Consider the following 26,015-nt stretch of genomic DNA (forward strand, 5'->3'; position numbering starts at 1 on the left):
AGCCCAGGGGGTTTGGGAGTTTTATAAAGTTGCATGATGGACCAACCCTTTCCTCCAAAGTGCTGGATCACAGGCATGCGCCACCACCGTGGCCACTAAAGCTCAGTGGGATCCTCCCTCTCCGAGGCCTTGTGCGTGTCGACACAAACGGCTGCTCTCAGTTCGTGTCTGGCACGTGCCTTGATGCAAGACCCAGCATGTGACTGCGATGACAACGAACACGAAGAATAAAAAATGGAGGATCCGAGCGATGAGAATAACGGAGCATTGGAGGGAATGTACATGCACATATGCAGCCCGTCTGTCAATGCACTGCTGGATGAGGGCCTCCTCGTGTCGATCGTAACCGTGAAGGGAATTTTGACCATACATCACTATGCTGGTCAGTGCATACTGGTTAAGGTGGGGTGCGGGGGGGAGAGTACAGACAATGAAGCTTACTGCACTGCTCTTTACTTTCCACAGCGCCTCCTATGACCACACCTGTATTCTGTACACGGTGGTCGTCTGAGCATTATTCAGGTGAACCCTGTTTAACTTGCTAGATCTGGCAGGATCGGGCACACATCCTGAGTAATTTGCTCATAGGCTGGGAATGTACAGTACGCGAGTAATGGACACGTGCACACAAGGACTGCATTTCGTTTTTGCGTTCGCGCTGTTATCACCGCTTTTGGGTCATCCCGCGGCGTGCTGTGGGGGGGGGGGGGGGGGGGTGGGGAGACTCCACCAGCGCGTGGAGCGAAATGGAAGCACGTTGTGCCGAACAGCAGGAGCGCAAGCACGACGCGAACGCGGTGCCGGAAGAGCTCTGCGGTCATCGTAAACGACGAAGGCGAGCCGGGGGGAACGCGGAAAAAGGTGAGCGTGGCGCATGCGGCGCCGGCCCCCCGCGCGGCCCCATCACGCGTGGTTGCTGGCCCCATCACACGTGGTTGCTGGCTCCATCACGCGTGGTTGCTGGCTCCATCACGCGTTGTTGCTGGCTCCATCACGCGTTGTTGCTGGCTCCATCACGCATGGTTGCTGGCTCCATCACGTGTGGTTGCTGGCTCCATCACGTGTGGTTGCTGGCTCCATCACGCGTGGTTGCTGGCTCCATCACGCGTTGTTGCTGGCTCCATCACGCGTTGTTGCTGGCTCCATCACGCGTGGTTGCTGGCTCCATCACGCGTGGTTGCTGGCTCCATCACGCGTGGTTGCTGGCTCCATCACGTGTTGTTGCTGGCTCCATCACGCGTGGTTGCTGGCTCCATCACGTGTTGTTGCTGGCTCCATCACGCGTGGTTGCTGGCCCCATCACGTGTGGTTACTGGCCCCATCACGTTTGGTTACTGGCCCCATCACGCGTGGTTACTGGCCCCATCACGTATGGTTACTGGCCCCATCACGTGTTGTTGCTGGCTCCATCACGCGTGGTTGCTGGCCCCATCACGCGTGGTTGCTGGCTCCATCACGCGTGGTTACTGGCCCCATCACGTGTTGTTGCTGGCTCCATCACTTGTTGCTGGCCCCATCACGCGTTGTTGCTGGCTCCATCACGCGTTGTTGCTGGCTCCATCACGTGTGGTTGCTGGCTCCATCACGCGTTGTTGCTGGCTCCATCACGTGTTGTTGCTGGCCCCATCACGCGTTGTTGCTGGCTCCATCACGCGTTGTTGCTGGCTCCATCACGTGTTGTTGCTGGCTCCATCACGCGTTGTTGCTGGCTCCATCACGCGTTGCTGGCTCCATCACGCGTTGTTGCTGGCTCCATCACGTGTGGTTGCTGGCTCCATCACGCGTTGTTGCTGGCTCCATCACGCGTTGTTGCTGGCTCCATCACGCGTTGTTGCTGGCTCCATCACGTGTGGTTGCTGGCTCCATCACGCGTTGTTGCTGGCTCCATCACGTGTGGTTGCTGGCTCCATCACGCGTTGTTGCTGGCTCCATCACGTGTTGTTGCTGGCTCCATCACGTGTTGTTGCTGGCTCCATCACGCGTGGTTGCTGGCTCCATCACGTGTTGTTGCTGGCTCCATCACGTGTGGTTGCTGGCTCCATCACGCGTTGTTGCTGGCTCCATCACGCGTGGTTGCTGGCTCCATCACGTGTTGTTGCTGGCTCCATCACGTGTTGTTGCTGGCTCCATCACGCGTGGTTGCTGGCTCCATCACGTGTTGTTGCTGGCTCCATCACGTGTGGTTGCTGGCTCCATCACGTGTTGTTGCTGGCTCCATCACGTGTTGTTGCTGGCTCCATCACGCGTGGTTGCTGGCTCCATCACGTGTTGTTGCTGGCTCCATCACGCGTTGTTGCTGGCTCCATCACGTGTTGTTGCTGGCTCCATCACGCGTTGTTGCTGGCTCCATCACGCGTTGTTGCTGGCTCCATCACGCGTTGTTGCTGGCTCCATCACGCGTTGTTGCTGGCTCCCGGGGCCCGTGCCGCCCACACGCGCTCGCCCCTTATGTAGGTGGCGCACACCTCCAGGCTCTGGCTGATGAGCACAAAATCTAGACGGGGGGGACAGCATTGCGGACGAGATGTCGATTTCCTGCTTTGGGAATCGAGAGAAAGGTCGCAATTTTAATTTGGGTGCTGGCCCGCAACAGCCTCCTCTTTAAAATCGATATGATGATGTTATTACATACGAGCTGGTACCATGCGTTAGTTTTATACACTCCGGTGGTGATATGATTATTATTCAGTTTGTTTACCAACGAAAGTATAACAGAGTCTCAAGACTCATTTTCAAGAGGGTCCTACCAAGTCTTCGGAGTAGGGAGTGATATTACCACGTGTAATCCCAACAGAGAATACGCAATGTTATTGGTCGTCTTCGAAGTATTTTGTGATTTCAGTTCATGTGAGTTAGTAAATGCAGTGCTCCGTATCTCTCTCCATCCAGTTGAGAGCAAGCTGCATGCTCCCACTGAGCTTCCCCGTGAGAACGATTCGGGAGAGGTTGGTGACACACCAACACACACGTACGCGCTTACCTGCGTCCGTGCCGTAGTCGAGGGTGCCCTTGCGATCGCTGATGCCCAGCATCTGGGCCGGGTGAAGGGAGGCAGCCTCGAGGGCACACTCCACAGAGCACCCTGGACACGCGCACGTGGGCACACACACACACGTCAGCACTTGCTCGGCATTCTCTCTCGTCAACGGACTACTCAACACGTTTCTCAATGACACTGCCCCAAAATGAAAATGTGTAATGTGAGGATATATCCGGCTCAATGACGTATCACAACTCGTCATGATGATTGGCTCTGCCGGTCCTGGGTTATAGCCAATGGGGGGGAAGCCTAGGGGCGTGGCCCTGATGTAATGGAAAGGTGACAGCTGTAAGTAGGGGATTGGTTCTGCTGGCTTTGGCCACAGCCAATGGGGAGACGAGTCAGGGGCGTGGTCCCGGCAGCTTACGAGGGGGCCTGGAATATTCCATGGAGGCTAACCAGGATTGGTGGAAACGTACCACGTGACCCGGGTATTAAATAGGGGTGGAGACGAACGATACGTGGTCAGAACGGGAACGAACAGAGGAAGGGGGCCACGTGGGAGCGGGGCTCCGGGTTGCCACGTGGCGGTGCGTCTCTCTCTCTCTATCTGTCCCTCTCACGCTGCCTGCCAGCAGTGTGAAGGAAAGCTGTAATACAAGTTGAATAAAAAACGGATTCCAGAAGTCGCCTCAACGACCTTTATTACATATGTATATAAAAGGTGATGTTTCGGCCAATGGCCCTTCTTCGGCAAGATAGATTATTTATTGCCAGTCTGGCTCTGTGCGGGCCCCAGCATGGATCGGCTGCTCTTCCAATGCAGTGGAAAAAAAGGTATTTGCGGATGAAGAGGCGCAACGCCGGTTCAGTGGGGGTGCGCGTGGCGTCTCGCATTGCACGGGGTCCGCCGCTCGTCACCTGAGGCCTGCCGGAGGTGACGCACGCACATGTCCATCGTGGCGATGCTGCCGCTAAGGGTCTTGGTGCCTGCTCACACGCGCAACCACGCATTCGCACGCACGCACGCACGAGCGTTCACAGACGTAGGTTCACGTGCGCGCAGACTTGCGCCGCAAGAGGAAGGGGTTTTAAACGCCCGGCGACGGAAAGACGCGTGGAGGAGGTGCGGGCGCTACCGGCCACGTAGGCGTGCAGGCCCTCGATCTCGATGGTCTGCTGGCCCAGGTGGTGCCGCCCCTCGGGGAGACCCATCGCCATGATGGCGTCGGTGACCAGCACGAGGCCTGCGCACACACGCATGCACTACAATGGCTAGATGTGGTGTTATAGAGTGGGAGTACTTGCTATGTTTCACGTGGTACAAAGTATAGAGAAGGGTACTGGCTAGGTGCGGTCCCGGCAAGGGCGGTACCGGCTGGGTGTGCTCGATGGGCGATGCGCAGCGCGGCCGGGTTCGTGTGGATGCCGTCGGCGATCATGCCGTAGAAGACGCTTCGCCCGTTCGGCACGCGGTCGCTCGTCAGCAGTCCCACGATGCCCGGGTCGCGGTGGTGGAACTGCGCAGAGCAGCGACGATACGCTCAGCCGCCTCGCGGCACTTGCACGCGTCATTAACGGTTGAGGCTACGAGTTTGGCACGGAGCTCACGGTGACCACGAATTTGAAGTCTTTAAATCTTTAACATTGAAGGAAAACGCAATAGATCAGGTGCTGTGGTATGAACAAGCAATGTCAAGGCTGCACCTTCACTACCGTGCTAACATTGTAGCCTTAATCACGGTGAACGCGGGTAAACGGTCATCACGCAGGGCAACAGGGGACAGCCAACGCCGCAGCATGCGCCGCCTCACCGGCACCATGGCGTTGAAGAGGTGCGTGATGAAGGAAGCACCTTCCTCCACCACTGCTTCGGCCTGGCACAGGTTGGCAGTGGAGTGCCCTAGGGGAAAGACGGAATCACCTGGTGTCAGCAGGGAGGGACATGAGAGCCCAGCACAGCGACCACCACACACCAGTTGGTGGCCTTGCCACTACGCACCTCCGATTAGCACGGCTGGCTACGTACGGTGCGAAAGAAATTCAACATACGTACATACGCAACTTGAGCCGGGTTATCTGTTATTCATGCATGATAGTGCTGGAGGCGCGTGGCAATTTGGCGCCAGCCATCATAGAGTGCGGTCGTGCCGCTACAGTTCTCTGCGGTGAGTACAATGTCGAGAAAAAACACAACGGCGCTACACCTCTCGAAATAAAATCAACGCTGAACCGCTTGTGCGTTCCGAGATTCAGTGGTGAACGGGACCCACCCTGCAACTTGCAGACATCTCGGGTGCAGGATAGGGTCAAGCGAGCACTCCATGCATTCAAATTCTCATCGTCTCTATGGAGTGATGTCTTTGTATATATGTAAAGTGTGTGTGTCGCCTCTACAGTGGGCAGCCCAATCGCTGTCTCTGCGAGGAGTGCCGGCTCGTCGCACCCAGGGAGACGCGGACCCCGCGGCGTGTCAGCTCCCGCGTGACCTCTCCGCTGCGCGGCATCTCCGGCGCGAGCGTCACGAGCGCCACGTTCGCCAGGTCCCCGTACGTGTCCAACACGTCCTGCATGCCGCGGCGCTCGAAGCTGCGCAGCAAGAGCTCCGGGTGCGCGCCCTTCTTCTCCAAGCTGATGAACGGGCCCTCCAGGTGCACGCCTGCGCGCACGCACGCGTGTGGCGGTAAATTAGCGTGTAGGCCGAGCCTCGAAGCCAATTTTTGCTGAGACCGTGCGATTCGGAGCACTTTTCCAATCCGCTGACGGGTAAGGGCGCCCACGTACTGCACCACGCTGCTCGGTGCGTTTGGGTGAAGGGAAAGGCGAATTCAGATTTATTCATAATCAACGTTTTTGGGTTTAGATCGCGTTATTTCTAAATGTGTCGTAACCCTCCACCACCCGACACGGCCAATCAGTAAAAAAGTGTCTCGTTGACAAAAGATAAATAGTTCACTGCTTTAGCCCACCGGTGTGTTGAAGCGTGAAACCACAACATTTATAAATAACGCGATCTAAACCCAAAAGCGTTGATTATGAATAATATTGGTCGCGAAAGCCTACGTGTTAAACGGAATTCAGATTTAGTTTGCCGCTGACGTTCGCAGCGTTCAGAGCGCAGTGTGTACAGTGTGTACACCACTGCAGTGTGTAAACCACTGCAGTGGTGTACACCACTGCAGTGGTGTACACACTGCAGTGTGTACACCACTGCAGTGTGTAAACCACTGCAGTGATTCCTTGCTCAAATGGGCATTGAGGAAGTGCTCATTTCCTCGTTAGAACCCTGAGCCAGTGGTGGGAATTCCTCATTACCATGGCAGGTATGAGTCTATTGAAAAAATATCACCACTGTTGATTTCTCCAAAGCGGTACTAATTTTTTTTTCGATTTAAAGCTTTCGTGACTGCAGGGATTCATCTTCTTGGTTCTTTCGGTAAAGTCACGTAGAAGGGAAGTAATAAAATAATAAAAATAAAACATAATAAAACAATTCTCACGACGTTTCGGCCACAACGCAAGCAGCCGTCCTCAGGTGAAAACAGGTCCGTCGAGGCGACAGAGTCTGAATGTTCATTCAGACTCTGTCGCCTCGACGGACCTGTTTTCACCTGAGGTACTAATTTTATTGACCCTAGAGGGATGATTGGCTGAGTTAACCCCCAAACAGAGGAGTTGAACTCGCAACGGTCTGATTGCGAGCCGCTCGCTCTACCGCCGAGGCATCTGGCCAGAGTCCTAGTCGAGTTGTCGACGACCAGTGGAACGTTAACCAAGTCAAAGTCTGTGGACTTAACGTTGTGATTCTCTTGGACTAGTCGAGTAAAGCAAACGTTTAGCCTGCTCTTCGTCAATGTCATCAAAAATTTGGTTAGCAGATGAACACTGCCCGCACGACCAGAGGAGAAAGAGGACCGCAGCAGAACAATGGCAGGGCTGGGGGTGGGGGCGACCTTGGCACGGCGGGGGAGCATTTAAGGAATTGAGAAACGTTGCACCATTGTTGCCGGCGCCGCATTGCAAGTTCAGGTGTGCTAACCATGACACTGCGGAGCCAACGGCGTGAATGTGTTGAAGCGCAAAACGTCACTGATTGAGGGATGCAGACGCACCGAGCGTGCCGGCTCCGTGGGGGCCTCCCTCCGTGCGTGGAAGCCTGGGTAGCACCTGCTCGCTCACAAACAACAGCAGCAGCAGCAGCAGCAATCGCCAATCACCAATAAGTGGCAGTGATGTCGCCATGGTGTTCGTGGCAGGCTATGCACGAGCACGGTTGGCTACGTCCGATGCAAAAGAAGTTCATGAAAACATACATAGGTGCACGTTGAAGACACTTGAAGTGACAAAGGCTTGCTTTCAAGATACATGCTGTGTTTAATCTGCCCAAAGCTCTACTCGTTATTATCCCCCCCTTATTCATCCAAACAGACGTTGCTTTGTAATACGGTGGCTGGGCATCCGGGTTACATGACCCAGCCAATGCATAGTTTCCTGCCAAGAAGATCACTGATGGAATAAAGTCCATATATGTTTGGAGGACCTGTGAACTCCACACACTGTTCAATTTAGTTCCATCCGAAATGGATCACATGCAAACCAGAACAAATATGTCAGGCTTTGTCTGTTAATTCCTGTAAAAGGGTATACATTTTTTGGATATAAAGAGGGCATTATGGTGGCCAAGAAGACCCAGAGCTTAATGTGGATCAAGTGTTTGGAGCTTCCAGAAAGTGTTATTTATGCAACCGATGAGAAGATAATACCGCTCGCTGAATCAGTGAGACCTCCACCTCCAGACTGGAGCTGGTCATGAGCTTATTGGACACGTATAGGAACTCCTCCACCCTCTCTACAACCACCCCATTACTGAGGAAGGGTAGGAGTGTTTGATGAGATAAAGCACCCAGGCAAGTGTTTTGTTCTGATGGAACACCTCCATCAGCCACAGTTTCTGGACTGGATACCCAACAATGCCTTAGCAGTTCCATAACCAACACTCGTGAACCTCAAGCATTACTCCTCAGCATCAGCAGAGGGGAAAGATGCCAATTTCCACATAAAAATGCTGATCAAATTCTCACGTGCAACTTTCAACAGCAGGCTGAGACAAGGCTACTGTGGGTTTGAATGGGGTCTGAGGTGGATACTCAGTCCCACAATGATGAACAGAAGGCACATGTTACAGATGATAGGCAAATAGTCAGTGGACAGATCATCTCACGGACACACACACTCCCACATGTACACTTAAGTGGACACTGTTGTCATGCATCGATACGCGCAGACATCACCCCCCCTTGTACGAACGAACACGACACACGTACGGCACCTCATGGTAGAGCTGCGGAGGGGAGGTGATGAGCGTTGGGCAGAAGGAGGTGACGCCCTGAGTCAGCAGCTTCTGAGCAACCAGAGATAGCCCTTCCTGCAGCCCTGATCCACCAGACGAAAAGTCCACTCCGTAGCCCCCTGCAGACACAAAAACAAGATCCCCCATTTTTCGATTTAAAGCTTTCGTGACTGCAGGGATTCATCTTCTTGGTTCTTTCGGTAAAGTCACGTGACTTTACCGAAAGAACCAAGAAGAAGATCCCCCATGTAGCCTAAACACACCGATGGGTAATGTACTGTTAGTGAGTACCTGATAAGGACAACATTTACCAGTTCAATAAAGCATATGCACAGGCACAGACATATGCTCACAACACACAGCAGCGCATAAGCTTCAGATGCTTATACGTTATTGAAAAACCATACCGACCTCTGTTAAAATACACGAACCGCAAAATTAATGAAACGAGCACTTAATTGTAACCGAGAGAGCTGTGAGCATATTACCATTGAGTTGAACATCGATGAAGCCAGGAGCGAGGATGAGACCGTGGCAGTCCACCCTGCGGTCAGCGTGCACCTTCTCATCGAAAAAAAGTTTTTCAGGATCAAGGATCCGTCCCGATCGCACCCACAGATCGTCTCTGCCCGGCAGAGGAGGAAAGGGACAGGAAATGTAAGTGGCTCGTCCCAACATGCATTGGGATAATGAGACGTTAACACAGTGGCTCTCAATCTATTTGGTACAGCAGTCCCCTCAATCAAGACCACTGGTTCCCATGCCCCCTCTTACCCCAGCCACACTCATGGCGCAACCATCATAGGTTAAAAACCTAAGAATGGTGACAGCTTCTGCATACAGGACTACAAGTTTTAGAATGTCACTCTGATAAATTCCATACGCAGCTCAATCTTGATTGAGTGTAAGATGTGGTGTAGTGACGTAGCATTAGCCTACAGGCACATATTTAAACCCTTTATTAGTAAGTTCCCCTGCACGGTATCCATTCCAAAGCCTGCACCTCCCTCGAAAGGATTTGGAGAACACGCCCCATGGGTTGAGGAACGCTACCTCAAGGGAAGACGCAAACAAAAAATAACTGCTCTTGCAGCTAAGCGTACGGGCTGTGTAGGTACGCACACATTTTCCCAAAGGCAGCCTTTACCTTATCAGCTTGTGGTCTTTGAGAAGCAGGCAGTTGATAAATTGCGTGATTGGCGCATCTCTCACAGCCTGGTGAGAAGGCATGGCCATGCGACACTTCGCCCTGTGCAAAGCAAGAGACACGTGGCGTACTTTCAGGCAGTTTATGCAGTCTGTATTTATAACTGGAAACATCTGAAAGAAAACTTTTCACATTTTCGCATTTTTGGGCCCCAAAAATGTATGACCTACAGGTTGATTGTTTCACTCATAGGGGTAGGGTCAGTTTTTTTAAGTATCCTGCAATACACTTGAGCAGATTGTATTCCCATAATCAGTGAACCAAGTTTCTACACTATGGGAACCTCATTTGCCAGTAAAAATATGATAATTGTTTTTTTACCCTTCTATCTGGCAACAAAACTGACACCTTTTTATTATGATTGCAGGTATTGCGGTCTATGCAAACATGACTCCTTGTAAAAAGGTGTCAGTTTTGTTGCCAGATAGAAGGGTAAAAAACAATTATCAGTGAACCAAGTTATTCGCTGCCAGTGCAGGGTGACATTAAAGCTAAAGAGTGGTTGCCACTAAAAAAATAAGTTTGTGCTTGTTGAGCTTATTCAACGAATCATCATCGAATATGGTCAATCCACTGATGAATGAAGGCCTCCATAAACCGCTCCCATCTCTCAAATCACGATCCTGGCTTTGTTACTAATCCACCTTCTACCTACAAACCGAGCGGATTGGAAGAACATGTTCATTAAACCACATTATTTTTTTCTTATTTTGCGACGGTAAAAACAAAACTCCTGTTAAATCAAGAAACGTGTTCACCCTTTATCCGTTACTTACAACTTTGATTGTGCTGTTTGTTGCTGGCCGTTTGACGTTCTGGGCATGTTCAGAAATCCAAACCTGTCAACCCCTTATCAGTGCCCTACCTTACTACAGACCAATTCAGACGTAATTGGTCACCCCGTGTCCTTATAAATCTCAACGTTCATCTTACAAAGTCCCATCACAAGGGAGAAACACAAACACATAGACAAACATGTTTTTGCTTGCGCCGTATTGAAACGGCTGTACGCAGTATGGACCTGAAAACTCAATTTCCCTGTTACAAGAATACGGGGTTAAACCGTATGCGTTGACACGGTGTGGAAAATTGTGTGTTTTTACACGCTTTTATTTTACTCACTCTGTCTGTTGTTGTCGTTGTTATATCCTCAAATCTTGTAACTCAATTTTAACCCACTTCCCAATGTGGTATCGACTGCAAACTTGGTATACTTATGATGCCAATACTATATTCTATCCTAAAAAAACATATATTTTAAAACATTATTTTTTATATGTTATGTTTCGGCTTGGGTCTAATTCTAGATCCACCTGAAGACGGAAGCTTGTGTTGCCTCCGAAACGTCGTGATTTTTATAAAAAAATGTTTTTACCTACGTGACTTTACCGAAAAAACCTAAGAATATTTGGGTCTAATTGTCCACGCTAAACTGACGTTGGCTGTAAATCACCACGGGTCCCTTACGTTATGGCAAGCTTCGGGGCCACTTCCTGGAGTCCTTCCATTATTAGCATAGTACATTTCATTAAAGCGTGTTTAAAAAAAACGTTTTTGTTTAGTATTACTTATTTCAAAGTACTCCTCCTCTACAGGTTGCATCCATACGCTCAGCACCATCTTGCTGCACGTGCTGTTGTTGTTCGTACCACGCGCGTCACACACACACTCGGTCACGTGACTCCGTGCGGCGCGTGACTGCCACGTGACCGCCACGTGACCAAGCGCGCCTGGGGTTGGGGGCTTCCTCCTCGTCACGGCTCGCTTTGTGAAGTGGAACAAACAAATAAACAACAACAACAACAACAAACATTCAGCCCGAGCTTGTCCCGGGGCTGAACTCCGGAACAGGAGTTTGAGCATCAATGCATCGACGCTCACTCACGCGAGTAGGAAATCACGTTGACTCGTCGTGTCCTATGGTTAAGTTCGCCCCCGTCATAGGAATGTGGAATTTCCACCACTGGCTCTTCAGGGCTGGCAACAGGAGTTTGAGTATCAATGCATCAACGCTCACTCACGCGAGTAGGAATCTATGGTTAAGTTCGCCCCCGTCATAGGAATGTGGAATTTCCACCACTGGCTCTTCAGGGCTGGCAACAGGAGTTTGAGTATCAATGCATCAACGCTCACTCACGCGAGTAGGAAATCATGTGGACTCGTGTCTTATACGCATGTCATCTACATTACACGCGCACATCAATCAACACGGGACACAACAATCACAAACATTACCAGGGCAATTGAGGGTGTCAAGTACAACAACAACAACCACCATTCGCCACTAAGTGGCGGTGACGTCACCACGACGCTTGTGCCAGGCCATGTGCACCTTGAGGCTGCCACGTGAAGTGTGGAACGCCCGCTGGCAGGAGGTCACGGGGCAGACCCAGCAGGTGCCACGGGTCGCCTGACTGAGACGACCGAGACGACTGGCTGATGCACCACCTGTGCCTCCCCTACTGTACCAACTTGCTGTGCTTTATCCACCCAGCTCTCCGCTCGTTGTTGTGAGCAGCGTCGCTCCTCCGCCCCCCGTTGTTGCACGCACACACACACACGTACACACGCCTTACCCTAGGAGGGTCAGCTGATAACGCCGCTGTCAGGAGGGGGTCTCTGCCCTAGGTTCAGAGACGTTTCCTTACGGAGCCGAGTTGCTGCTGCTGCTGCTACCGATGCCCTGCTCTGCTCTGGACCCCCACACAGAAGCCTAAGAACCTCGCCGGGTGGGGGGGGGTAGAAGGGGAGGCACGTGACGCCCGACGTGACGTCATTCGTCAACTCACGGCCTGTGACGTCACGACGGCGTTCTTCCGGTGGATTCCCGGAAGCTCTCGGCATGACGATTGCGGCTCGGCGTGTTGCGTCACCACACGCGTGACGTCACTCGTCAACTCACGGCGTATGACGTCACGACGGCGTTCTTCCGGTGGTTCCCCCGGACGCTCTCGGCATGACGATTGCGGCTCGGCATATTGCGTCACCACAAACGTCAACTCCGGCGTGTGACGTCACAGCAGGCGTTACGTCATCGGACGTCCGATGTTTTGGTTGTCTGTGGGCAAGCTTTGGGTGACGTCATCGAATGTTACATCATTGAGGTGACATGACGTCACTTGGCAATAGAACGTCATCCGACAACAGCAGCCGCCATTCGCGAACTAAGTTGCGGGGACGTCACCGCGGCGCTTGTGCCAGCCTAGGTGCACGTTAAGTGCCACGCGAAGTGCCGAACGCCCGCCGCTGACAAGGAGGCCACGGGGCAGACCCAGCAGGTGCCATGGGGTCGACGGCTGGCTCGAGATGAGTGGCCGATGCACCACCAGTGCCCCCTACTGTGCCAACTTGCTGTGCTTTAGACACCCGGGGCGCTCCGCTCGTTGTTGTGAGCAGCGTCGCTCCTCCGCCCGGTGTTGTTGTTGTTGTGTGCCCACACCGATATCTCCCATCGGATTATTATTATTCGAATCGGCCTCTTATCTACGAACGACTTCACTGCTGGGCGCGCGGGACGCCGCGCGGGACGAGTTGAACAATCATCGGGCGCGTGCGGCGTGGAACGCTGAGGAAGTAAGGAGATTGAACGCGGCAAGACGCGGTGGTGGTGCGGTGGTGGTGGTGGTGTGGTGGTGCGGTGGTGGTGGTGGTGCGGTGGTGGTGGTGCGGTGGTGGTGGTGGTGGTGCGGTGGTGGTGGTGGTGGTGCGGTGGTGGTGGTGGTGGTGCGGTGGTGGTGGTGGCGGCGGTGGTGGTGGTGGTGGTGGCGGCGGTGGTGGTGGTGGTGGCGGCGGTGGTGGTGGTGTGGTGGTGCGGTGGTGGTGGTGGTGCGGTGGTGGTGGTGGTGGTGTGGTGGTGCGGTGGTGGTGGTGGTGCGGTGGTGGTGGTGGTGGTGCGGTGGTGGTGCGGTGGTGGTGGTGGTTGTGGTGACGGTGGTGGTGGTTGTGGTGACGGTGGTGGTGGTAGTGGTGGTGGTAGTGGCGGCGGTGGTGGTGTGGTGGTGGTGCGGTGGTGGTGCGGTGGTGGTGGTGGTGGTTGTGGTGACGGTGGTGGTGGTTGTGGTGACGGTGGTGGTGGTTGTGGTGGTGGTAGTGGCGGCGGTGGTGGTGTGGTGGTGCGGTGGTGGTGGTGGTGCGGTGGTGGTGCGGTGGTGGTGGTGGTGGTGCGGTGGTGGTCGTGGTGGGGCGGTGGTGGTGGTGGTGGTGCGGTGGTGGTGGTGGCGGCGGTGGTGGTGGTGGTGGTGGCGGCGGTGGTGGTGGTGGTGGCGGCGGTGGTGGTGGTGTGGTGGTGCGGTGGTGGTGGTGGTGCGGTGGTGGTGGTGGTGGTGTGGTGGTGCGGTGGTGGTGGTGGTGCGGTGGTGGTGGTGGTGGTGCGGTGGTGGTGCGGTGGTGGTGGTGGTTGTGGTGACGGTGGTGGTGGTTGTGGTGACGGTGGTGGTGGTAGTGGTGGTGGTAGTGGCGGCGGTGGTGGTGTGGTGGTGGTGCGGTGGTGGTGCGGTGGTGGTGGTGGTGGTTGTGGTGACGGTGGTGGTGGTTGTGGTGACGGTGGTGGTGGTTGTGGTGGTGGTAGTGGCGGCGGTGGTGGTGTGGTGGTGCGGTGGTGGTGGTGGTGCGGTGGTGGTGGTGTGGTGGTGCGGTGGTGGTGGCGGCGGTGGTGGTGGTGGTGCGGTGGTGGTGGTGCGGTGGTGGTGGTGGTGGTGGTGCGGTGGTGGTGGTGTGGTGGTCCGGTGGTGGTGGTGGTGCGGTGGTGGTGGTGCGGTGGTGGTGGTGCGGTGGTGGTTGTGGTGGTGCGGTGGTGGTGGTGGTGGCGGCGGTGGTGGTGTGGTGGTGCGGTGGTGGTGGTGGTGGTGGTGCGGTGGTGGTGCGGTGGTGGTGGTGGTTGTGGTGGCGGTGGTGGTTGTGGTGACGGTGGTGGTGGTGGTTGTGGTGGTGGTAGTGGCGGCGGTGGTGGTGCGGTGGTGGTGGTGGTGTGGTGGTGCGGTGGTGGTGGTGGTGGCGGCGATGGTGGTGCGGTGGTGGTGGTGGTGCGGTGGTTGTGGTGACGGTGGTGGTGGTGGTGCGGTGGTGGTGGCGGCGGTGGTGGTGCGGTGGTGCGGTGGTGGTGGTGGTGCGGTGGTGGTGGTGCGGTGGTGGTGGTGCGGTGGTGGTGGTGCGGTGGTGGTGGTGCGGTGGTGGTGGTGGTGTGGTGGTGCGGTGGTGGTGGTGGTGGCGGCGATGGTGGTGCGGTGGTGGTGCGGTGGTTGTGGTGACGGTGGTGGTGGTGGTGCGGTGGTGGTGGCGGCGGTGGTGGTGCGGTGGTGGTGGTGCGGTGGTGGTGGTGGTGCGGTGGTGGTGCGGTGGTGGTGGTGGTGCGGTGGGGGTGGTGGTGGTGCGGTAGTGGTGGTGGTGGTGCGGTAGTGGTGGTGGTGATGGTGGTGGTGCGGTGGTGGTGGTGGTGCGGTGGTGGTGGCGATCTTTACGCACCGCGCGCCAGGTATTTATTTTAGGCTGAGTCGACCTAGGGGAGGAGGCCCCAGTTCAGATAATCGCCGCTGGTGGTGCTGGTGGTTGTTGGTGGTGGCGGCCGTGACCGGCAATATAACCCCTTGTGTTCCACTGTCGTGCCAAAAGAAACTCGGTATTTCTGCGCGTGTAATAACCGTACATACATGCTGCTTCACACTGACACGTTAAATAAGAACCCGTGACCTCGTTTGCAAGAGTAGGCCGTTGTGGGCCGGCACCGCAGTCCAATTTTGAAAGATTTACCTGCATATCGCTGACTTGGAATGTTCATAGCAAGCATTGCCTCCGACTGCAAAAACTTGACAGGACCCTTCGGCCTTGAGACTCCGTGAGTGAGGCTATCCAGAGTAAACAAGTGTAAATACAAACTCCGTGTTAGTCCACATGCCAGGACTAGATATTTCACTTGTTGATTCCAATTTTAAATGAGGTCAACAATAGTGTGTTATGTCATACACATTTTAAATGAGTGGATTGTCAAATAATTAACTTTTATGACCAATATACATATTTTTGTAGTACCAAACTATGCTCTGACCCAGTGTTCTTCACTAATTTTCAGAGAGGGGGGGGCACTTTCGCCGATTAGACATGAATTTGAGGACCACCACACATATGAAACCATTAGGGGTTTGACCGCATGATGATGGAGTGTTTTCACATTTGTGTAAGGTCGGGGGCCGCACTAAAGGCCACCCAGAGCCTGCCAGTGGCCCATGGACCTTGCAACGAAGAACACCGATTTGAGCCGTGGCCTCTGCGTTTCAGTGTCAATTGTGTCTCAAGGGCCTTTCGTTCATGGTGGCTCAGACCCGTGAGGTTGCTCGTTGAGATTTGACCCCCCCAACCCCCCCTGCTGATCCTAGGCTGCTGCGAAGATCTCGTCATGAGCGGAGGTCTGGCTCCCAGCCGGAGCACGGTCTACGTGTCCAACCTGCCCTTCTCCCTCACCAACAGCGACCTGCACAAGGTGCATGGCACCCTGTCACGCACTCTCGGCACCTGCACGTGACGGGTGAACACGAAGTGAACAGGGAGCCAGGGAACACTAAAGCTAGAGTTCGAGGTAGGTAGGGATATTGTCCGATTGGCTAGTCTGGTTATAATCGAGGATGGGGATCGTGCAAGGGGCTGCTTTCCTTGGTTTAGCTCAAGGTGAGGCTACCGTTTGGTGTGCCAGTGTGGTTAGAAGTAGGGCTTTTGTCCGATTGGCTAGTCTGGTAATAATTAAGGATAGGGATATTACTCCAGGCTGGTTGTCTTGGAATAGGAGTAGAGCTGGTGTTTCGTTGGCTAGTGTGCCATGTACCATTCCACTTTAAACCGACCTCACTCTACATTCGTTTTATACTTATGTTTTTACAGCGCCTCACTCCATCCATGTAGTGAAAAAGCGGAACCTCGGTCTATTTTCCTCGTCACTTTTGTCTCACTTTTTTTCCCGTGGGTTCAGCAGATATTTCGTTTGCCAGAAATTGGCACCGCCTGCCTGTGGCGAAAATGTGGATTTTTTTGTTGTAAAGGTCATAACAGTGGAGGTGACAATCCTTGGAACTCCAGGCCATTTTGTTTATTATCCGTATAAATAAAGTTATCTGTGATGTGTTTTTGGTTTCTTCTGAGAGCGAAACAGCACGGCCGCGAAAACCTATAAATGAATTGGTACCATAATGGTGTTGCTCCTCGGGTTGTACCAATTTATGTACTGCTGCTTGTACGATGTGTCTTTCTTCCTTCCTATGTGCACTTTTGCTTTGTCAAACAGTGGGGAAGTTTTTGTGGCAGGAGAGCGGGCGACTGTGGTTGGAGACGTTATGATTGAGAAAGTCACATTATAACATATTATTGGTTTTCTTGGTTCTTTCGGTAAAGTCACGTAGAAGGGAAATAATAAAATAATAAAAGTAAAACATAATAAAATACAATTGTCACGACGTTTTGGCCACAACGCAAGCAGCCGTCCTCAGGTGAAGAACAGGTCTGTCGGAAAGACAGCGTCTGAAATGACGCTGTCTTTCCGACAGACGTCGTGAGAATTGTATTTTATGATGTTTTCTTTTTATTATTTTATTATTTTTCTTCTATGTGACTTTACCGAAAGAACCAAGAAGTTGAATCCCTGCAGTCACGAAAGCTTTCAATCGAAATATTATTGGTTATTTCGGTAAAGTCACGTAGATAGAAAATCAAATCAAAATAACTGATCAAATAAAAGAAAAAGAAAAAATGTAAATGCAAATAATAAATTGAAAAATAATAAAAGCAAAAAACCCACGACGTTTCGATCGCAACACAAGCGGCCTTCATCAATATGAATTCCTGCAGTCACGAAAGTTTTCGGTCAAAATCATATAACATTTTCAGTTAAACGTTTCAGCAACGCTATTTATTGAAGCTGATCTGTAAATTACATACATGTCGGTTGACATTGAGATGAAACTGAGGTATATTTTCATCATAATCGACCAAGTGTTCTAAAGAGTTGTGTTTTATCTTGTGTTTCAGATCATGGAAAAGCATGGTAAGGTTGTTAGGTAAGCAAAAAATGCATTCATGAATCTGGCAGACGTAACGTAGTGACTGGGTGGCACAGTGATCAGCACACATACTTATTGTATATATTTTAATCCAACCCGAGCAAATAATAGTTTACTTCTATTGTATTTACATGTTCTTGGTTCTTTCGGTAAAGTCACGTAGAAGGGAAGTAATAAAATAATAAAAATAAAACATAATGAAACAATTCTCACGACGTTTCGGCCACAACGCAAGCAGCCGTCCTCAGGTGAAAACCAGGTCCGTCGAGGCGACAGAGTCTGAATGAAACAGCACACGAGCTTGGAGCATATATATAAGCTGGGCGCATTGACAAAGGAATTTGCATATCAAAAGGACTTTAGCATATTTATGGGAAATGCAGGAATGTGATTAGTACTGCATATGCATGTGCATTATGCAGGATTAACAGCATCAAAGGAGCTGCAGTTACTGCTGCTGCAGCAGTTGCTGCTGCTGCTGCAGTTTCTGCTGCTGCTGCAGTTGCTGCTGCTGCTGCAGTTGCTGCTGCTGCTGCACTTGCTGCTGCTGCTGCACTTGCTGCTGCTGCTGCTGCTGCAGTTGCTGCCTTATCCATTTTAAAATGGATAAGGCAGCAAGTGCAGCAGCAGCAGCAAGTGCAGCAGCAGCAGCAAGTGCAGCAGCAGCAGCAAGTGCAGCAGCAGCAGCAACTGCAGCAGCAGCAGCAACTGCAGCAGCAGAAACTGCAGCAGCAGCAACTGCTGCAGCAGCAGTAACTGCAGCTCCCTTTGATGCTGTTAATCCTGCATAATGCACATGCATATGCAGTACTAATCACATTCCTGCATTTCCCATAAATATGCTAAATTCCTTTTGATATGCAAATTCCTTTGTCAATGCGCCCAGCTTATATATATGCTCCAAGCTTGTGTGCTGTTTCATTCAGACTCTGTCGCCTCGACGGACCTGGTTTTCACCTGAGGACGGCTGCTTGCGTTGTGGCCGAAACGTCGTGAGAATTGTTTAATTATGTTTTATTTTTATTATTTTATTACTTCCCTTCTACGTGACTTTACCGAAAGAACCAAGAAGATGAATCCCTGCAGTCACGAAAGCTTTAAATCGAAATGTATTTACATGGTTTCCCCAAATGCTGTATGGGCTTAAACATCTGTTATCATTGTGTAATGCACAAGTTGTCAATGCCATCTATCATTCGCTTAAATTTGTTTGATCAAAATGCACACTGACCCTTCCCATTGCGTGCTCACGCCACTGCTGCTGGAAGGGACTACACTCGAGGGAGCTCTAGAGAGACTGGCTGACTATGTTCAACACGAGCCCGACGTCTTGGAAGAAGCCGGAGTGGCCAGACTTTGCCCCACGAAACACGACCTGCCAATCGAATAACTGTTTCAGTTTTTTTATATTCTTAGGTTTTTTCGGTAAAGTCACGTATGTAAAACATCAAAATTAATGAAAATAAAACAAAAATCACGACGTTTCGGAGGCAACACAAGTCTCCGTCATCAGGTGGGACCGTCATAGCCGAATTAGCTGCATCAATCAAGTGAGGCAATGATTCAAGATGTAATCCCTTATAAGCAAGTTGAAGGGGGGAGGAGAGGGGGGGGGCTCATCAGAATGTGGTAGCCAATGAATGGAAACGTATCGGGAGGGAGGGGGGCGGGGCTCAAAGACAGCACGGAGTGCTCAACACATTGTTTCAGTTTGAATTATTAGGATTTATCCTGTGAGCCATTCGGCTCTTGATTTGGGTTCAACCGCAACAAACAATAAAATAACAAGATACACCTAAAATTCATTGTACACGAATCTAAACATCACAAACGTAAACAATAAAATCCTACAGAAAAAGCACAACCCGTCCATGCTGCGTACAGAAAGTGCAAAAAATTCCATTTCGATGTTTCATCGCAATAACAATAATAATGCAATACAGATAAAAACTTTTAAGTATAAATCTATACCAAATAAAAAAAATCGGGCCAAACCAAGACCCTATACAAACTTACTAAAACAATGCTATATAAACAATGTAACAGTTTTCCCAACAAATGTGATTAAAAGTTTACAATAGCGACACACACAACACACATCACTAAACCTCGCATCCTTCGCTAGCTGCATAAGTCAATCCGGTGTGCCCTTTTAGACTGCTGGGTGGACAGAGGCACGGGGGAAATTAGGAAACCGGTATAATGAGTGTTTTTTGTGCTTTATGTGATTCGTGCATTATACGGGCGTCGTTTGTACGTGTAGAACTTCTTTTTCACCGTACGTAGCCGACCGTGCTCATCGGAGGTGCGGAGGAAGGACAAGAAACGATACAAAAAAAGTAGTTCTAAAGAAATTAGTTTTCAATCTAGATGATGTAAATGTGCACAGCTTCAGTGGCTTCCTAATATCGGAAGGAAAAGCGTTCCAGACGGCCGCAGCAGCAGCGCATCCGAACGCGCACGATGCAGGCACCTGTCTTTGTTCGATAGCCAGCCTAAATTCCCGTGCGCGTCTCCTGCAGGGTGACCGTCGTGCGTGACCGGGAGACGCGCCGCAGCAAGGGCGTGGCCTTCGTGCTCTTCCTGGACCGCGAGTCGGCGCAAAACTGCAGTGCGCAAAGTCAACAACAAGGAGGCAAGCGCCACGTTCGCACGTCCACGATACTTGCAAGAGTTTCCCCTGTGTTTGGATTTCCTTGCTCTGAGCCCGAGAATTTGAGATAACGTGTCGATTTCGATTTAAAGCTTTCGTGACTGCAGGGATTCATCATCTTGGTTCTTCCGGTAAAGTCACGTAGAAGGGAAATAATAAAATGATAAAAATAAAACATAATAAAATACAATTCTCACGACGTTTCGGCCACAACGCAAGCAGCCGTCCTCAGGTGAAGAACAGGTCTGTCGGAAAGACAGCGTCTGAAGGTCTGTCAGAAAGACAGCGTCATTCAGACGTGTCGATGTCGTGCTCGTCATATCACGTCTCGCCAGGCAAAGATGTTTAAAATGATAAACCGCTTCCAAAATACGAGTGTTTAATGAATGCGCGCCCAACCTCGCCTAGATTCTTCCCCCGTCTCACTGTGGACGTCTCTCTCGGTGTGTGCAGCTGTTCGGTCGGACGCTGAAGGCAAGCATCGCCGTGGACAACGGCCGCGCCTCGGAGTTCATTCGCCGCCGCACGTACACGGACAAGTCTCGCTGCTACGAGTGCGGGGCAAGTACTCCTATCCCACGCGCGCGCAAAAGGGGCAAACGTGTCTTGCGTTTGTTGATGTGTGATGACACTATACGAGTATATGTGTACATCCTTGGAATGATCTGTCTACTGACATTTGGCCTTTCAGCTGTATGATGCACCTTCCGTTCTTTCACTGTGAGAGAGGGCATCCACCTTCGACAACATTCAAACCAACAATAGCGTAGTCTCTGCTCCTCTGTTGAATGTTGCACACGGACACACGGACAAGTCTCGCTGCTACGAGTGCGGGGCAAGTACTCCTATCCCACGCGCGCGTAAAAGGGGCAAACGTGTCTTGCGTTTGTTGATGTGTGATGACACTACACGAGTATATGTGTACATCCTTGGAATGATCTGTCTACTGACATTTGGCCTTTCAGCTGTATGATGTACCTTCCGTTCTTTCACTGTGAGAGAGGGCATCCACCTTAGACACCATTCAAACCAACAATAGTGTTGTCTCTGCTCCTCTGTTGAATGTTGCAAGAGTGACATTTTATCAACACTTGGAGATGAGATTGGCATCGTTCCCTTCTCCTGCTGATGGTTTCATGTTGGATTCTGTGTGTGTGCACGTGTGCTCCTTGACTCTTAGGAGGATGGCCACCTCAGCTACATTTGCCCCAAGAATGTTCTTGGGGAGAGGGATCCACCAAAAAAGAAAGAAAAGAAGAAGAAAAAGAAGCTAGATGCTACACAAGAACAGGAGACGTAATGACCTCTTGCTTTTGCTACGGTTTTGGCAAAGGGGTCAAGATGGTCAGGGAATTTTAATGAAGTCTGCGAGCTTTTGGAAATGTCTTTACAAATGAATTAGATTAACACAGGGCTGGTACCTCGTTGAAGTATTTTTAGTTTGTCTTTGAAATTGTTACTTTAACAGTTTTTAACAAAAATGTTTTTTTGTAATAACAAAAAACTACAGCTCATGAATTATATACTATTTTTTTCCCCACATCTCAGCCGCGAATTTCATTAAAATTGACTGTGCCAAAATAATAGCCTTCACCCATCACCGCTAATGCTTGTCTGTGTCTTGCATCGGCGTTCACAAACTGCGCGCTACACTCCCGCACCATCGCCGAGCAGGAATTGTTGATTGATGGCTGCTGTTTGGTGCACGCGTGTTGCCCAGGAACGTGTCTGGGAGTGAAGAAGAAGGGGAGGACCCGGCCCTGGACAGCTTGAGCCAAGCCATCGCTTTCCAGGTGCCTTGAAGCAGCCGAGTCTCGGACTGGTCGACAGTACACCACTAAACGTGTCTGCATATCAATTTAGCTTCGGTTTACACATTCCCCGCCCCACGGTAATTTGTGATGGATATTGTAAAATTACATTTTGAGCATCAGAGGGTAGTGCAGATGCTCACACACACACGGACCAGCAGGGGTGAGGTATGCATTCAGAGTATTTGGCTGCTATACATTTCCACGTGATTGCACTTAATTGGGGTATCATTTGTGGCCAGGTCGCTTCTGAAAACCGGCCATAGAGCTCAGCGGGCCTTGCCTAGTAAAATAAAAAATAGTTTAAATAATTTAGTTTTAAACAACCCCCACGACCTGCACGGCATGGGGGGAGGCCTTCAGTAGTGGACTAATCAAGGGCCGTGCATGTACATCACTGTGGAGGTAAAACACCCTTTTGGTATAAACATATTCAAGAGTCGGCTAATGAGCCTTAACAGCAAAAACACCAACCATGCATATTAAACCTGCGCAGTGCATGTATAGCAATGTGTGCGTGTCTTGCCCCTGTTTGTGCTGTATTGCTGTCCGATGGGTTTTCGAGTTGTACCGCGTGTTGGTTGGCGTGTTGTCCGACACGATCTGGGACTTCACACCGAACAAGGTGCGGTAGAAAACCGTGTCTATTAATGTATAATGGATGTATTCATCTTCTTGGTTCTTTCGGTAAAGTCACGTAGAAGGGAAGTAATAAAATAATAAAAATAAAACATAATAAAATTATTCTCACGACGTTTCGGGCACAACGCAAGCAGCTGTCCTCAGGTGAAGAACAGGTCTGTCAGAAAGACAGCATCTGAATGAGACGCCGTCCTCAGGTGAAGAACAGGTCTGTCAGAAAGACAGCGTCTCATTCAGACGCTGTCTCATTCAGACGCTGTCTTTCTGACAGACCTGTTCTTCACCTGAGCACGGCTGCTTGCGTTGTGGCCGAAACGTCGTGAGAATTATTTTATGTTAAATTTGTATTATTTTATTACTTCCCTTCTACGTGACTTTACCGAAAGAACCAAGACGATGAATCCCTGCAGTCACGAAAGCTTTAAATCGAAATGGATGTATTGTTTGCTTTGCTCGTTGCGCTTTGTGCTGGGCGACGCGTTGTGTTCCGCAGCACGCGCGTGTGGAGGAGGAGCGGCGCCATTTCGGTGGCGGTGGTAACGGCGGGGATGGCCAGCCCGGGACCTCGGACGCCGACGGCACGCGGCACCGCATCAAGCAGAGCCACTACTTCAGCGACGAGGAGGAGCTCAGCGATTGACGCCCGCTGACCTCTCTCACTGGCAGACGACGGGGCCCAGCGTCCCTTGTGCGTCGTTCACCAAGACGGGGCGGTAGTGTAGCCTGGACTGCCGCTGATCTGCAGCGTAGTGCTGGAAGCAATTGAATAGCCCTATCGTTAACCCCATTCATCTCGCTTCTCCCATACATAGTTGTGGTGCACCCATAATAAATACACCCATTACTCTTCCCCTTGAGCCCAAAAACATTTTTTCTTGGAGGTAGCAGTGTTTTGCAGAGCAGCGGTATTTTGAATCACGCCAGAAGTTCCCATATGAACGCTGGGTTTCGTATGCAAGCGTTTGCTTTTTGCCACTCGCTGCAAGATTTCACATTTGTTTCAAGTTTATTTTGTTTAAGCAGGGTGAGAACTCGAAGAGACCAAGATAAAGTTTCATTTGCAAGTGACTTGGAACACCAATAGCAGTATCGGACCTCTAGTGGCGAGAGATACAGTAAAACCTTGGATTGCGAGTTACTTGGTCTGCGAGTGTTTTGCAAGACGAGCAATTTTTTTAAATAATTATTAATTTGATTAACGAGCGAGGTCTTGCAATACGAGTAGTACGTGTGTACGCTTTGTCTGCCGAGCGTCACGTGATCACAACTGATGTACGAGTGCTTTGGATTACTAACACGTTTCCGGAACGACTTATGCTCGCAATCCAAGGTTTTACTGTATTGGACTCTTCTCTGCATGCTTGTGGGTATGAGCATCCAAATGCAACCTTGGTTGTTGGCGAGTGGATTGCCTGAGCTGTGTGTGCAGCTCACCGGACGCTGTGCAACGCATGCCAGCCTCTTTTTTTTAAATCCTTTATATTAAGTTCGCTTGCTTGCTTGCTTAGGACCGTGCAAATTTTTCGGTCGTTTTTTAACCCACTTCCCGTGATCCAATCGAGCTGACATTTTGCACACAGACTCGTTGTGCGTGACAATGAATTTTCGTGAAAATTTTTTTCCAAAATTTTACACTTTTTAGGAAAAAATAAATTATATTTAATTACCAATTGCTTAATGGTGGCAGCCATTCATCTGACCCATAGGTGGCAGCCATATCAAGCCAGAGGACGAGAGGACTCTAGCCTCCACGCATATGAAGGATTTATAGTGAAAAACTTTGTTTTTACGGGTGAATTTTTTTTCCCTGTTCGTGGCACCGTGGCGTATCTCCATTTACGAGATAATTTAAACTTACTTTTTCAGGAACGCAACAATTGTAATAGAAGTTTTGTCATTCAAATGTAACAAAATATTTGGTGAAATTAGGTGAAGAGGCAAACATCTGTAAATAAATGTGTATATATTTTTTATGAATGTAAAAAGAATGTGGAACAAATATTAGACCGTGAATGTTTTTTATTCATCTTGCACTGTTTCTCGCAGTGGGCATATTGAATTACGGAGAGAGGAAGGCAAAGGAACAAAAGAAAGGTCTTGAATAGGCGTAGGGAGTCCACAGTACATATTGCTGGTGGCAAGGGAGTTCCAGACTATGGGGACATTCAAAGAAAACGAGCAACCTCCCACTGAGTGAACGTAGACCGGGAACTTCGACCGAATGCGTTGAGAGGAGTAGAGTGGGATGAGAAGGCAGAGGTAATTAGCTTAAAGTAAATTTTCTTTAACCAGGTGGGAGCTCAAGAGACAAGGATAGTCTTATTTGCAAGCATGACCTGCTTCACCAAAATTACTAATCGGTAACGGATGAATGCATGGGGGATCTTCAAGACTGCAATTCTGAACATTGTTCCAGGATTTGATGGAATGTGAACGGAGCATGAGAGATATGGTCTCGTTTATGGGTGGGGTTAAAAAGTCTTGCAGTGGCATTTTAGAGTTTGGAGAGGAGGGAATTTGAGAGTCTGTAGAGGAATTGCAATCATCGAAGTCGAGATGGGATTAGGGCATCGATGAGTGTCGGCACCAGCTGAGAAAATAGGCGAGGAAAATTGAAATTTTACGATAAAACATTTTGTAACTTATAATAAAAGTGACAAAACGAGCGGTAAAAAAAAGTTGGATTCATTGCTTAATTTCCATGACGGTATTTGCCTTCTGTTCTTCGTTAAGTAAAACATTTTTTTTGTTGTTTCTGTGGAAACATCAACAATGTTCAATAGGAGGCACTTCTATTGAGTAGGCAGGGACAGTGATCTCGCTAGGAACATTTTAATGATCAAAAATGATAAATCCACTGCCAAACAATGGTCTCATCACACCGTTGCCATCCGCGTAATTTTGCGATTCCACAAGCCATTTGGACATTTGAGCTGATTCCATCTCACGCGCCGAGCTGGAAGGGCAGACGGAACGAGCGGGAGGAGATGTCGGATGAGGGGCCGTCCATAAATGACGTCACGAATGTAAGGGGGGGGGGAGAAATGTGACGTCACATCAAAATGCGCAACTTTTAATAAATATATAATTGTGCAAACAACACTAGTTGTTATAACAACACTCCTACAACATCAGAGTGCAGCGCCACATTAAATACGCACTACAATGACAATAGTTTAAAGCGATTTGAAGCACGTGTTTTATTTTGAAAATGGAAATATGGTTTTGGGGGGAGGGGGGTGCAGAGCTTTGTGACGTCATATTTGAGGGGGGGGGGCTGACTTTTTGTGACGCTGTGTGACAAGGAGGGGGGGGTGTCAAAAATCGTACAAA

The 26,015-nt window shown here is 50.4% G+C and overlaps 2 protein-coding genes across 4 annotated transcripts; one reads left to right on the forward strand and one right to left on the reverse strand.

Annotated features, from left to right (window-relative positions):
• Window positions 1-1,831: 1,831 nt before the first annotated feature.
• Window positions 1,832-12,259, reverse strand: AMDHD2 (amidohydrolase domain containing 2). Of its 3 annotated transcripts, none has more exons than XM_061548971.1 (12): window positions 11,870-12,053; window positions 9,478-9,579; window positions 8,819-8,955; window positions 8,310-8,449; window positions 7,093-7,147; window positions 5,427-5,639; window positions 4,795-4,883; window positions 4,356-4,500; window positions 4,120-4,227; window positions 3,902-3,970; window positions 2,981-3,082; window positions 1,832-2,494 (listed from the first exon to the last, which is right to left on the reverse strand). In XM_061548971.1, the coding sequence occupies exons 2-12, from the start codon at window positions 9,564-9,566 to the stop codon at window positions 2,394-2,396; spliced, it is 1,248 nt and encodes a 415-aa protein (XP_061404955.1). In that variant the 5' UTR covers window positions 9,567-9,579; window positions 11,870-12,053; the 3' UTR covers window positions 1,832-2,393. The 3 variants fall into 3 exon arrangements, with proteins under 3 accessions (XP_061404955.1, XP_061404956.1, XP_061404954.1); XM_061548972.1 differs by lacking the exon at window positions 11,870-12,053 and adding an exon at window positions 11,423-11,442; XM_061548970.1 differs by lacking the exon at window positions 11,870-12,053 and adding an exon at window positions 12,114-12,259 and having other exon boundaries at window positions 1,834-2,494.
• Window positions 12,260-12,671: 412 nt separating this feature from the next.
• Window positions 12,672-25,667, forward strand: ZCRB1 (zinc finger CCHC-type and RNA binding motif containing 1). The gene is given in 9 exon segments (XM_061549039.1): window positions 12,672-13,110; window positions 15,906-16,009; window positions 17,545-17,573; window positions 20,099-20,189; window positions 20,191-20,211; window positions 20,683-20,790; window positions 21,410-21,525; window positions 21,950-22,022; window positions 23,176-25,667. Coding segments are annotated over 8 exon segments (669 nt in total). The 5' UTR covers window positions 12,672-13,110; window positions 15,906-15,925; the 3' UTR covers window positions 23,323-25,667.
• Window positions 25,668-26,015: the final 348 nt, after the last annotated feature.

Source organism: Lethenteron reissneri, chromosome 10, assembly GCF_015708825.2.
Source record: "Lethenteron reissneri isolate LAM-NWPU_2019-01 chromosome 10, ASM1570882v1, whole genome shotgun sequence".
NCBI classification, from domain to species: domain Eukaryota; kingdom Metazoa; phylum Chordata; class Hyperoartia; order Petromyzontiformes; family Petromyzontidae; genus Lethenteron; species Lethenteron reissneri.

What these genes read in the sequence shown, in the direction of transcription:
- AMDHD2 (XM_061548971.1), bottom strand. Translation starts at nt 9,566, where the DNA reads ATGGCCATGCCTTCTCACCAGGCTGTGAGAGATGCGCCAATCACGCAA. An exon ending in CCACGGAGCCGGCACGCTCG is followed by an intron (nt 5,640 to 7,092) that starts GTGCGTCTGCAT and finishes GCGTGCGCGCAG; the next exon opens with GCGTGCACCTGGAGGGCCCG. An exon ending in CCATCGAGCACACCCAGCCG is followed by an intron (nt 4,228 to 4,355) that starts GTACCGCCCTTG and finishes GTGTGTGCGCAG; the next exon opens with GCCTCGTGCTGGTCACCGAC.